Source organism: Triturus cristatus, chromosome 10, assembly GCF_964204655.1.
Source record: "Triturus cristatus chromosome 10, aTriCri1.1, whole genome shotgun sequence".
In the NCBI taxonomy this organism is placed as follows: domain Eukaryota; kingdom Metazoa; phylum Chordata; class Amphibia; order Caudata; family Salamandridae; genus Triturus; species Triturus cristatus.
In genome coordinates this window covers 1,095,832,563-1,095,845,426 of record NC_140593.1, presented here as the reverse complement: position 1 = coordinate 1,095,845,426, position 12,864 = coordinate 1,095,832,563, and the positions used below count along the sequence as shown (strand labels likewise).

Below are 12,864 nucleotides of genomic sequence, written 5' to 3'. Positions count from 1 at the left end.
TGTGCTTTTCTGGTTGCTCCAGACTTGTGCTTACTAACCCTTGGTGGGTGAGTCCATCAGACCTTGCTGGTCTGCACCGCAGTCCTTTCTCTGATTTCCTGAGACTTGCCGTTGCCAAGGCTTGTTGGGTCCTTTCTGGTCGCCGACACCGCAGCACTCGACAGACTTCGTGGGACAGCTCGAATCCGGCTCATGGACTTCGTCGACGCCTCCTGGACCTCGTGGCTGAAGAGTCAAGACACTCAACAACTCACCTGAAGCACCCGACATCTGTGGGCATTGGTCCATCCTGCCCTAGGTCACTGGCAAGTGACCAAGACTCTGTCCCCTCTGCTTTCAGGTTCCTTACATCCTAGATCCAGGCTTGGATCTCTACGGACACTTCTCCTCTTCTCGGCAGCAGCAGTTCTTTGCAGGGTTCCATTGGAATCGGCGACGCGACCCGACACCAAAAGACACCAATGCACCCGGCTTCCCTGGGTGAGGTAACTCAAGTACTTCGGTACTCTCGAGGGTGCTAGCCCTAGAACTGTCTAAGTCCAAAAGGGTTTGGTCCTAGTTCGATTTGAAGTGTCCCTAATCTTTAAAATTGCAACCGCGACATTCCCCATAGAAAGTAATAGGAACCCGCGGTTGTGTTTCCACACTGCATACGGCTCCCGTGGGTCCCCGACATCCCTACCTTGGGTGGTTCCTTGGGGTCCCAGCGATTCTAGAGGTGATAGGCTCCTTGTCTATCTCAGTCGTGGTTCTTATACCACTATTTTAGTATATGGTTTGGTACGCCCCTAGAGCCCAAACGTGTATTTGTGCTTTTAATGATGCTTAAACACTTGTAACTGAAGTACTTCGAACTCCAGTCTCATAAAGAGACTAGAGGGGTGTGATTTATCTTAAATACATATATTTCGAATATATACCTGGTGTGATTGTCTTTTCATTTGATCATTCAAGTAAAACAAGATGCTTTACATTCCTTCAAGACTTAGCCTGAAGGCTGCTCTCCATAGCTACCACTAGGATAGCTTTCACATAAGGTTGTCTTTAACCTATCACCATAAGGGGTTGCTTGGACTGATACAAGGTGCCCACTAGAACTAGTGGACAGCATATATCAGGCCACCTTCTCACAACTAGGACTTGCAAAAAAAAAAAAAAAACTCTCAGAAGCCAGGAGGACGGAGGAGAGCAGACTTGTAAAAGTCCCAGTGGGTTGAAGGTCACGGGATGGGCAGTTTGCACCCTAATTATGCCAGTCTTTTACTTCCAAATCAGAGTGCACAAGGGATCATTTTATAGGTCTCGCCTTCTAAACAGCGCAAGCTGTCTGCTTGTGACAAGACCTATTATCGGCTTACAGTGGACGTAGAGACAGTCGACTCTTTACCACCTGTTGGCTTTATGTCAATCTCATTTTCTTGCTTTTTATTGCTTGTATGGGATTCCCTGCCTTTTCCTGCGTTTCTTCCTTCCCTGGAGCAACCCTCAGTACTTGTATCCTATCACTGCTTACTTACCAAGCACTACTTTTTTTCGTTTTGGTTAAGCACTCCACGAGAGAGCATGTGCTTTCCAGTTGTCTACCTCATGTACTCCTCTTCCACCCTCTGTCGTGCTTTGTGTTGCTCTCGCTTGCCCATGTGCTTCTCCCTTGCCCCCCTGGGGCGTGCTCACCCTGGTGTGCTTCTCCTTATGTTGCTTTCTTGCCTGCACGCTTCCCACCCCGAGCTCCACGCTAATCCTGTGCTTCTCTTCTCTCCCCATGCTACACATTGCTCTTTCCATGTCAAGCATCCAACCTCCCCATCCTCCTTGTTGCTTCCTCCCACCAGCGCCCTCTGAGTTGCTTACACCTCCAGGCCTCGGAGTTGTCTTCGCCTCCACCCACGATTAAAATAACAACAAAGGTTTTGGCACTACTTTTTTCATCATATTTACTGATCAAACTACGAAAGGCAAATAAAAAGGCCTGTGTCATTTTGTGCACCCCCCAGCAAAATGATGTGCATGGAAGCATCATAGGATTTTTTTCCTTCTCTTTGGCCATGGTGAACAGCATCGGGATGCTGTACAACATCACTATAAGCCACTGGCAAAGCCAATAGGTCCGAACAGCGAGATCCATTGGCTTAGCCAGTGTTGGTTTCTTGCTTACATTAGGGTACGTGTCACTTTTGCTATGCCACTGATTCAGCAAATACTTAAGTCAGCCCCTCCCATCTAGCACACTTCTTTCACTGTGGAGAAAAAGATGCAACAAAAGAAAAGCATTAGCATAGCGGTTAATTCTGGCCATGGCAAGCAGGCAATGTTTCTGCCTTGTCTCAATTTTATTTTTCAAAACATAGGAATAAGTCTTAAAAGTAATAAAATGGCACTATGGCCTGCATATGTTTGCAAAAAAAGAAAGAAAAAACGACTCATTACAAGTAAGAAATACAAAAAAACAAGAAAAGGGAACAGAAATGAAAGCAGGCATTGTACCTTACGAGCCTCATTTTTAAATGTATGTGAGCAAGCAATATATATATGGGCATATATGCGCATATACATAGACATATAGAGAGAGATATGCATACATATAAAGTGAATGTCTATCTATTTAGCTAGAGAGAGAGAGGGAGAGAGGAAGTGAGAGAGAGAGAGAGAGAGAGAGAGAGAAAGAGAGAGAGGGAAAGAGAGAGCGAGAGAGAGAAAGAGAAAGAGAGGGAGAGAGAGTGGTTTTGGAAGACCTGACCATAGAAAACACGCCAAAGCTCTCTCTAGGCCACACCTGAAATGTCTTGAGTAACAGCACATTCTGAAAGTCAGATATCAACGCAAGCATGTTATCATTCTGGGAAATCGAATGTCGGTTTCAACGTAGGTAAAGGAAGCAAATGTTTCACCCAGAGGGCGCACCGCTCGCCAAGGTAAAATGAAATGTTCTTCGAAGGCAATCAGAGCTCGCTACCGTCAGCTATTTCTCCTACGTGGAATGCAAACAGAAATGTGCATTCCTTGGGCAGCTGTTTGTGCTTTTCGCGTGGACCTGGGCTGTCTGTCTTGCAACGCAGCTGACTGTGACAACTTCCTTGCATGATGTTAGACTCTTGTGTCCGACTTCCAGGCACCGAGGGGCGACCCCAGTAAGTTTTTAGAAGTCTTCACCTAAATCCCACATTAAAAATTATCAATTCAACTAACACCAGGATTCACCAAAAGAAACTCCTCTGTTGGTAAAGTTTGAGTCTTGCCTGAAGCAGGAATGATTGGTGGGTAATGTCCCTGCTCAGCTGCGAAGGAGACTTTGCGGCACATAGTGGGGCGGTTGGGTTTGCCCGGTGTGTGTGTGGCTCTGTAAGAGGCGTGGACAGTAGCCCTGTGTGCGGGACATAGTGGGGCGGTTGGGTTTGCCCGGTGTGTGTGTGGCTCTGTAAGAGGCGTGGACAGTAGCCCTGTGTGCGGGACATAGTGGAGCGGTTGGGTTTGCACGGTGTGTTTGTGGCTCTGTAAGAGGCGTGGACAGTAGCCCTGTGTGCGGGACATAGTGGGGCGGTTGGGTTTGCCCGGTGTGTTTGTGGCTCTGTAAGAGGCGTGGACAGTAGCCCTGTGTGCGGGACATAGTGGAGCGGTTGGGTTTGCACGGTGTGTTTGTGGCTCTGTAAGAGGCGTGGACAGTAGCCCTGTGTGCGGGACATAGTGGGGCGGTTGGGTTTGCACGGTGTGTTTGTGGCTCTGTAAGAGGCGTGGGCAGTAGCCCTGTGTGTGGGACATAGTGGAGCGGTTGGGTTTGCACGGTGTGTTTGTGGCTCTGTAAGAGGCGTGGACAGTAGCCCTGTGTGCGGCACACAGTGAGGCGGTTGGGTTTGCCCGGTGTGTTTGTGGCTCTGTAAGAGGCGTGGACAGTAGCCCTGTGTGCGGCACATAGTGGGGCGGTTGGGTAAGCCCGTGTGTTTGTGGCTCTGTAAGAGGCGTGGGCAGTAGCCCTGTGTGCGGGACATAGTGGGGCGGTTGGGTTTGCCCGTGTGTTTGTGGCTCTGTAAGAGGCGTGGACAGTAGCCCTGTGTGCGGGACATAGTGGGGCGGTTGGGTAAGCCTGTGTGTTTGTGGCTTTGTAAGAGGCGTGGACAGTAGCCCTGTGTGCGGGACATAGTGGGGCGGTTGGGTTTGCCCGTGTGTTTGTGGCTCTGTAGAGGCGTGGACTGTAGCCCTGTGTGCGGGACATAGTGGGGCGGTTGGGTAAGCCTGTGTGTTTGTGGCTTTGTAAGAGGCGTGGACAGTAGCCCTGTGTGCGGGACATAGTGGGGCGGTTGGGTTTTCCCGGTGTGTTTGTGGCTCTGTAGAGGCGTGGACTGTAGCCCTGTGTGCGGCACATAGTGGGGCGGTTGGGTTTGCCCGGTGTGTTTGTGGCTCTGTAAGAGGCGTGGACAATAGCCCTGTGTGCGGCACATAGTGGGGCGGTTGGGTAAGCCCGTGTGTTTGTGGCTCTCTAAGAGGCGTGGACAGTAGCCCTGTGTGCGGGACATAGTGGGGCGGTTGGGTTTTCCCGGTGTGTTTGTGGCTCTGTAAGAGGCGTGGACAGTAGCCCTGTGTGCGGCACATAGTGGGGTGGTTGGGTAAGCACGGTGTGTTTGTGGCTCTGTAAGAGGCGTGGACAGTAGCCCTGTGTGCGGGACATAGTGGGGCGGTTGGGTAAGCCCGTGTGTTTGTGGCTCTGTAAGAGGCGTGGACAGTAGCCCTGTGTGCGGGACATAGTGGGGCGGTTGGGTTTGCCCGTGTGTTTGTGGCTCTGTAAGAGGCGTGGACAGTAGCCCTGTGTGCGGGACATAGTGGGGCGGTTGGGTAAGCCCGTGTGTTTGTGGCTCTGTAAGAGGCGTGGACAGTAGCCCTGTGTGCGGGACATAGTGGGGCGGTTGGGTAAGCCCGTGTGTTTGTGGCTCTGTAAGAGGCGTGGACAGTAGCCCTGTGTGCGGGACATAGTGGGGCGGTTGGGTTTGCACGGTGTGTTTGTGGCTCTGTAAGAGGCGTGGACAGTAGCCCTGTGTGCGGGACATAGTGGGGCGGTTGGGTAAGCCCGTGTGTTTGTGGCTCTGTAAGAGGCGTGGACAGTAGCCCTGTGTGCGGGACATAGTGGGGCGGTTGGGTTTGCCCCTGTGTTTGTGGCTCTGTAAGAGGCGTGGACAGTAGCCCTGTGTGGGAGACATAGTGGGGCGGTTGGGATTGCCCGTGTGTTTGTGGCTCTGTAAGAGGCGTGGACAGTAGCCCTGTGTGTGCAGCGTTGCACCAGTGGGATCATGGCAAGTTTGGGTGGTGGGAGGCTCATTTGGATCTCTTGCTCTCATGTTTGCTACAGGCATGAATTTTGCAGATGGGTCTCTGGATTTTCAAATCAGCAAGCCTAAGGTCCTATGACGAATGAATGAAAAAATACACAGAGAAAAAACAACCCAATATTCCCAATACGTGGATGGCCAAATTAACTAAGCTGCACTCTTACCACCTTTGTTTTGCAGTTTTATATAACGCGATCTCAACCTGAAGTTTGTGGCTTTACAGGAGCACCAGTTACATTACACAAGGTCCCAAATAATTGTTTGGGGAAACGAGTGATTAAGTAATTTACCCAGAATCACCGGCTGTTAAACTGAACACCGACACTTGAAACTGGTTTACCAGCTTCCGAGTTGGTAGCTCTGACCCTAACACCACAATCTTCACCTAGTCAATAAAGCAGATTTTCATATCCCCAGAAAGCCTTTGGTCTACTGCCCAATTTCTTGTCCTCCCTTCAATTGATGAAAATAGTCTAATTCTTGTTGGATTATCCAGATCTGTACTTCCTCCTTTAAAATCTGCCCTTCAGTCAGCAATTGACTTGACCCTCAGAGTAAAAACAGTGGGGTCCCATTCTGCCCCCCCCCCCTCACCTGTATCTGCTATTTTCTTCCAGATATGTGCATCACATGCATGCTTTCTAACACATATTTAAGGACAAACTCAAAACTGCATTTGGGACTATAAGTACCAGAACTAGATCTCTGCTCTGCTTGAAGACGTCAAACGCAAAAAGACATACGTTAGACCGAGCTTCTGCTTGTCTGAGGCTTCTCATCCAGAACTCCTCACTATTTGCTACCATGCGGACTTCCACTCTCCTAGGATTCGGACAATCCCTTAAAACTTTTTTCTTCAACCCGCACCTTCGTGTCCACGCTAAATTAACCCTGAACGCCAGAATCTTGTTTTATGTTTCACATCTATTGATCTTTATTGATTACTCTTGTCTGGCCCGACAAGTGAGACAAAGTCCCCTTTTGGCGAGGTCTGCACTATACCAATAATATCAATAAACAAGAGGAAGTGACGCACTGCGTGCTCTCAGAAACAAGTAAAGACTAAATGGTGAGGACAACAGAGGTTGACTAGATTATAATCACCATCCATGGGAAGGCTCTGTATAGGGGCCGTGGTTGTCTCTTTAGCCTCACCATCTGTGCCTCGCAGCACATCAGCACGATGGTAGAGTCTTTAGGATGTTGTTTGATGCTGGCCCCTTCACATGCAGTCCCATACAACTGCTCTACTCATCAAAGCAACAACAACAAAGTGATGGATGGAATACTCAAATTAATCTCAGCGACTAGCAATTGCTTGTTACCACGTGCCAGATCATCGTTTTATTGCCCGCCATTCCGCGCGAGACAGAGACCAGCCATATGCAAATCTGTGTTGGTCCTGCCCTAGTCAGAACAATCCAGCCAAAATTGACAGGTCAGGTCCCCTCCAGACGGGAACACAAGCAATCCCAGGCTGGTTTTGACCTACTTAGGCCTCATCACTGAAGTGTAGCTTGGAATCTATGTCACAGTGATCAGGAGACCCACGTCTCGGTATACCCGTTGCATTTAGAAAGTCTACTACACCGAACAACTAAGTGATGGATGAAATGATAGAACTAATCTCAATCACATTCGAGCCATCGTTTTCAACCACCGTACCACTCTAGAGAGAGACATACTATTTGCTTGTGTTCCCGCCTGCAGAAATCCTGGCCAGGCAGCTGGACTGAACTGCTCCTTTGGAGCAGGACCAAGACTGATTTGCATAAGGATGGTTTCTGTCTACAGTTGCACAGTAGGCAAAAATGCTGGGCTGGAATGCAGCCAAAACAAATCTATAAATTATTATTTGAAGAGTCATTATTGCAAGAATGAACATTTCAGAGGAACACACTGTATTGCCCTGTTATATTATCTTGGATTTTGTACGCATACACCTGCATTAAAAGTGCCATTTGTCGCCCAGCATCTTTATTTATCCATAAATCCATAACACATGTCTGAACCATATTGGTGTTATCAGTGCTTGCTATCAAACCTAGGAATATAAACCTCACTGCAAAACTGGTGGTACAAGATCCTGCACCAGCACTCTGCATTGGTTTCACTGACTCAGCCTCTTCTCAGTGCACAGCGTGAATTTGAATGCTGTGTTTTATTAAATATTAATGAATCTTTAAGACCAAAGCCTAATTATGGATCATAAATAAGACTTTTCCCATTCATTTTCTTCTTCCCATCTCTGATGCGAGGAGAGTCCCCAGTAAACAGAAAGTATTATCTGTCCTAAATTGCAAACATTTTACATTTCAATAAATGGGTATGTGAAAATATGGCGCCCGGGTTCACAAGTGGGCGCTCAGCAATTTCTCCTCTGGCATAATGGCCGCGGATGAGCATATATCAAGATGGCGGCCTGAGAGTTGGACAAAGGCCCTGTACACGGCCTCTACGGAGAGAGAGACGCAAAGCCTGTGAGGCAGTGGAAATTTCATCCAGCAGATAGGGATCTGTGGGGGGAGCTGGAAACAAAGCGACTGTGGCCGCCATTGTTGTACCATGTCATAACAAAGCATTCGATTCAGATAAATGTAAGAAAAGACCCTTTATTCAAAATCTGAAAATGCGCCACCACTGTACATAGCTTGAACTCATGTTCAGATTCCACATTCAAAGTAGATGGCCTTTCTGTTAATTGTCAGTATTGACTCACTAGATTGGCCAGGTGATAGCCAGGCTCTCTTCCAGGCCGCGGCGCCAGGTAACTCTCTGCATTATGCCTCAGAGGGGCTAAAGTCCACGTCTATAATGCCGGAGTTCACAAAAAGCTCCACTACAACGGGCGGGAACTCTTCCACGACACAGACATTCTATTTACAAGTGCCGCTGCACACCCAGCTCACCACGCCAAGTGATGTAATAGCTGGAATAGAATGGCTTAAAAAACAACGGCAGCAAGCCCGCTCAATATATGCACCCAGGATCTGGAGCAACACCTCTGTATCTAGCAGGACTGCCCAACTATGATCCAATTTTTTAAAGAGCAGAAGAGTCAGCCCTTTAAAGAATATTATATCTCGATGCAGTAACAGCTCACTTCCACTCTTGCAACCCAGCCACCCCTCTGTGTCTTTGCCTCTGACCCAGTACAGTGCGCCGCTGCATTTTGACCAGATCTGTACCATCACAATACGACATATGCACATACATAAGGCCCACACACTTATTGTACTTTTCCAAAACATAGAATAACAATATATGTATCGTACGACAATAGAATCAATTTACTGGCCTGTTCTGCCACATCTTTAGATCCCTAATACAACAGATCCAGCACAATAAAACAATATTTTGTATAAAAACAAAACAAAACTGATGTGACAGATTAATCCAATAAATAGCTATGCATAATCAGCGTTCTAGCTGTCACCGGTTTAAAAAATGCAGTCAGCGGCCCAAACACCACTGCTTGGAACAATAAAACAAAATACCCTGAATTACTACCTCCTGATGAAGGCCTAAACAAATCGAAATGCATTGAGGACCACATTTGAATGTGAATGAGCAAAACAATTGGAGAAACTATGAATGTTATCATATTGGATCCAAATTCTACTCAACATCCATTTTCTGCACCTGGGAAAGCTATAATCTATGTGACAGGCGCACTTGGCCTCAGGGAACTGAGTAACATCGTAGATAGCTTGAGCTTCCCTCTCCTTGTCTGTGATATCACCACCCGGAAAACGTAAGCGGAGTACCGCCCATCTAAAATTCTCTACATTTTCTGCTCTCTTTGAAGGTGGGGCCAGCAGGCCCCCAAATCAATCATAAACTTTATTCGATTTGGCAGGCAAATCATAAAAGCACATAAATAACAATTTATTCGATAAAATATGTCATGGAATAGAGATACATCATTTAAGTAAAATACTCAAAATCATTAAAAGGATGCTAAATCCAATAAAACCATGAGAAGTGCAGACAAATAAGTTAAGAAACAAAATGACAACTCGATAAATCAATTCCAGTGTACATTTCTTACCAAATCTATCACAGCCACAAACGAATCACATTCCCGCCCTGCAAGAAAGATACAGTGCCTGTGCAAACATGCACACATAGACCTGTTGGCACAGGATGCAATCCCCATGCACCAGGCACTGAGGTCTGGCAGAGCCTGGGATATTTCTAGGCAGACGGTGGTCCATTGTGTGCAGCAAACAGCAAAGGAGGCAGCTGTGGAGGAAATGGGCTGCATTGTCTACACAAAGAAGGAATATTTAACTACCTGCCGAGTAGGGTTCCTGCTTCTCAATGTAAATGAATTCCTTTCTTTCATACTTGGCTCTGATCCACTGTTCACGCAACACCCTGGAAAACACAAGAAACAGAGATCAGAAGGGAAGTCACAGCCACATGAAAATACCCCACAGGTTTACGGTGTCCTTCCAAACAATAACTGGAGCTCTATCGGCTACTCTCAGAAGTGTACCAGGAAACCACTGTTGTTTATCAAGTCCTTGCACAGTTCTATATGAAGCACAGGCACATACAGAGCAAAACTGTCTGTGAAGTCATAGGGCATTCAATACTTATTAAATTCTTTGGTGGTTTGATATAATGTGAACTTGGACCAAATACATTAGAGTGCTTTACATGAGCACAAGGTAACATCATGCATTTATAGGCACAGGGAGATTAAATGATTTGTCCAGCCAGACGCAAAGGATGTTGAGCTGAGGCTGGGATTCAACCCTGGTTTGTTGTGCAATTTACGACTTTGGCGTAACTCTACAAGGTGCGCTTTCCCACCCACGGGTGACACAGGAGAACTTGGCTCAATGCACCGGTGATGAATGTGAAATACAAGTTATTACAGCCCCACAAAACACTACTGAATATGTAACTGAGATAGAAGCATTGCTTTTGGGTTATTAAAAATCCCATGAATGGATCAAGGGCACTGTGGAAACACCAACAAACCGTATTTAATTATCCACAGTATCACACACATGTACGAATAAGAATGAACAGTTAAAAGTATGTATTACTGCAGGAACAATCTGTTCCTCAGTACATCTAAAACAACTACACAGAATATCACAAACACAGCAAGAAGGCACATTATAAATAATGAGAATTAAATGAACATTTATAGCACGTTTTACAGTGTCATATAAAACCTAACCCCTCCAATGCCTACTTCTATGCGCTACACTAAGAGAGCATGGAAAGTAGAGCAACTTGCAGTCTAGCGTTTCTTAGGGAGAAGAGATGCATTGCATAGCTTATTGACAGCAAAGGCTGTCTTTATTAACAGAGGTGTGAAGACAGTGCCCCCCCATGAAGGGCAAACACACGCTTCGTTCTTCCTCCGGGACTCGGTTTATCTGCTTCAGGCGAAGTGCAAAGGGTGCTGTCAAAAGGTGAGACTGTCTCTGGCAGAATCTTGGGCAATAATCTGGGCGAAGGACCCCTCCTGACAAGTGGTCGTCCTTACATACTAAATCTTATCAGGAATTGGAATTTCTGACATAAGTTTAAGAATGTCTGACATAGATTATGTGCTTCAAGGTGTGCTTCCCAGACGTTTCCTTATGAACACATAAGGTAAAAGGAAGTTAATTCAGACTAAATAATATTGGTTATATACCTGTATGTGTTCTTAATACCATGACATGGTGGAGAGTAGACATATGACCCAGACAAATGTCACATTGATGGTTTTATCGGTATCATCAATCGAATGGTTTGACACTTTCACAGTTCTTAGAAAGATTAGATCAGACAGCATCTGCTGCTAAAGACGACATGACTATGAGTCTGCATAAACTGAGAAAAATGACGACTACCATTGTTTGAGAGAGGGATGATGGCAACCTCCATTAGTCACAATGTGGTTGAGGCCTACATAAAATGGAGTCGGACCTTAGGGGTTTTGACGCCAGGTTCCCATGTTTCAAGGTTAGCAGCTCCCTTCCCCACCCCTCCAAAAATGTTAGCAGCTTGGGTCTCTAAACACGTAAAAGAACATCGTGTTGAATCCACTCTAGCAGATACCATTTTAAATAGCCAGGCATAATTGTGGAAGTAAGAAAGTGCCTTGATTAGAGTGCAGCAGGTTCTTCTCTGTACGGACGCTCGAGAAAACAGGGAGCCTGCCCTTCGCTGGGCTCATGAATGTATCCTGGCACCCAAGGAGGCAGAGGAGCCTTAAGGCATGGACGGAGGAAATCAGAAATGTAGTTCAATCAGGGGAGTCTGTACATGGTTCTACACCAGAGGTATCCATTAGTACATTCACAACATACTGGTAGCTTGCCTCCTGCCAGTAAGCAGCCCACAGTGATGGAGCCCAGGTTAGCATGTTATTCAGATTCAAGGGGTATGGAGCTGAGCAGTGCTGCTTTATGCACTGTGCAAGAGGCAGCACAGCTCAGCTCCATCCTCTATGAGAGCAGCCAGCCCAACCAGTGGCAGGTACCCATGCACACACTGTGAGCAGTGGCGTAACGAAAGTTGAGGGGGGCCCCTCTGCCACGTACACTGAGGGGCCCCCACTCCAGATTTAATTCGGAGTTCTTGGGCCCGAGTATTGTGTTGAGGGGGCCCCCTGCAGCTCGGCCCCCTCCCCGCCCCGCAGGGGCTGCGGGGGCCTGTGTTACGCCCCTGACTGTGTGCTTGACAGTGCGGTGGCCTGGAACGTCACCAATGGATTACTAAGTTGCAGTAGGCAAGTGAGCAGGAGTGATTGCAGTGTCCAGAATGACTTTCACGCAGGACTGAAGGAGTCAAATGTGGCAGCATCCAGGAGCCAAGGATGGTATTGGCCAGAGGACAAGGGGATAGGGGCGGCGTACAGGTACCTCACTGGCTGTGCAAGATGGTGGCATAAGGGCTTCAGTAAGTTTATAATTGTGTGTGTGGTTTTTCTTTTGAGGCATTCTCTGGCAGACCCATCTTTGCCCCTGGTGGCAATCCTTTGAATATAGGACTAGCAGTAACATCTATTTCAGAGGGTGAAGATGTGAAAGATGGGCATAGAAAGTAACAGGTCCAAGTAGTGGTCAACTTGGGGGCTGTCAGAGAAGACAATACACTGAAGAAAATTAGGGGGAAGTAGGCACCCACCTGAGCGAGCAAGTTTAAGTTGAACATAAAGGCTTCTCATCACAGGCCACCTTAGCTCAAAGCTCCTGGAGTCCACATGATCTTCAATATTTTACAAACAATTCTAAAATAAATTAAACAAGTATATGGACAGAATAGTTTCTCTATATGCGGATGATGATGCCCTTATATATCTTCAGTACTGCGATTACTACTGGAACTGCAGTGGTGTGGAAGGGCCTGTGGTCTATAGATCAATCGGAGAAGTCTTTAGTATTCACATTAGGAGGGCCGGCATTGGCGCTGGTGGCGCCCTGTGCGACAACCATGTTTGCCCACCCCCCTCCCAACCCCGACCTCCTTCTCAGATTCCCTCACTATCACTGGGGCAAAGTGCCCCATCATCTCTCCATAGCCCCTCTCTCATATT

At 47.1% G+C, this 12,864-nt stretch overlaps 1 protein-coding gene across 1 annotated transcript in view; it reads right to left on the bottom strand.

The window, feature by feature from the left end:
* Nucleotides 1-12,864, bottom strand: part of ADAP1 (ArfGAP with dual PH domains 1) — a 453,319-nt gene that overhangs the window by 267,288 nt on the left and 173,167 nt on the right. Inside the window, exon 4 of the mRNA XM_085629302.1 lies at nucleotides 9,613-9,695. Coding sequence (XP_085485428.1) covers nucleotides 9,613-9,695 — 83 coding nt within the window. The remainder of the gene's footprint in view (nucleotides 1-9,612; nucleotides 9,696-12,864) is intronic.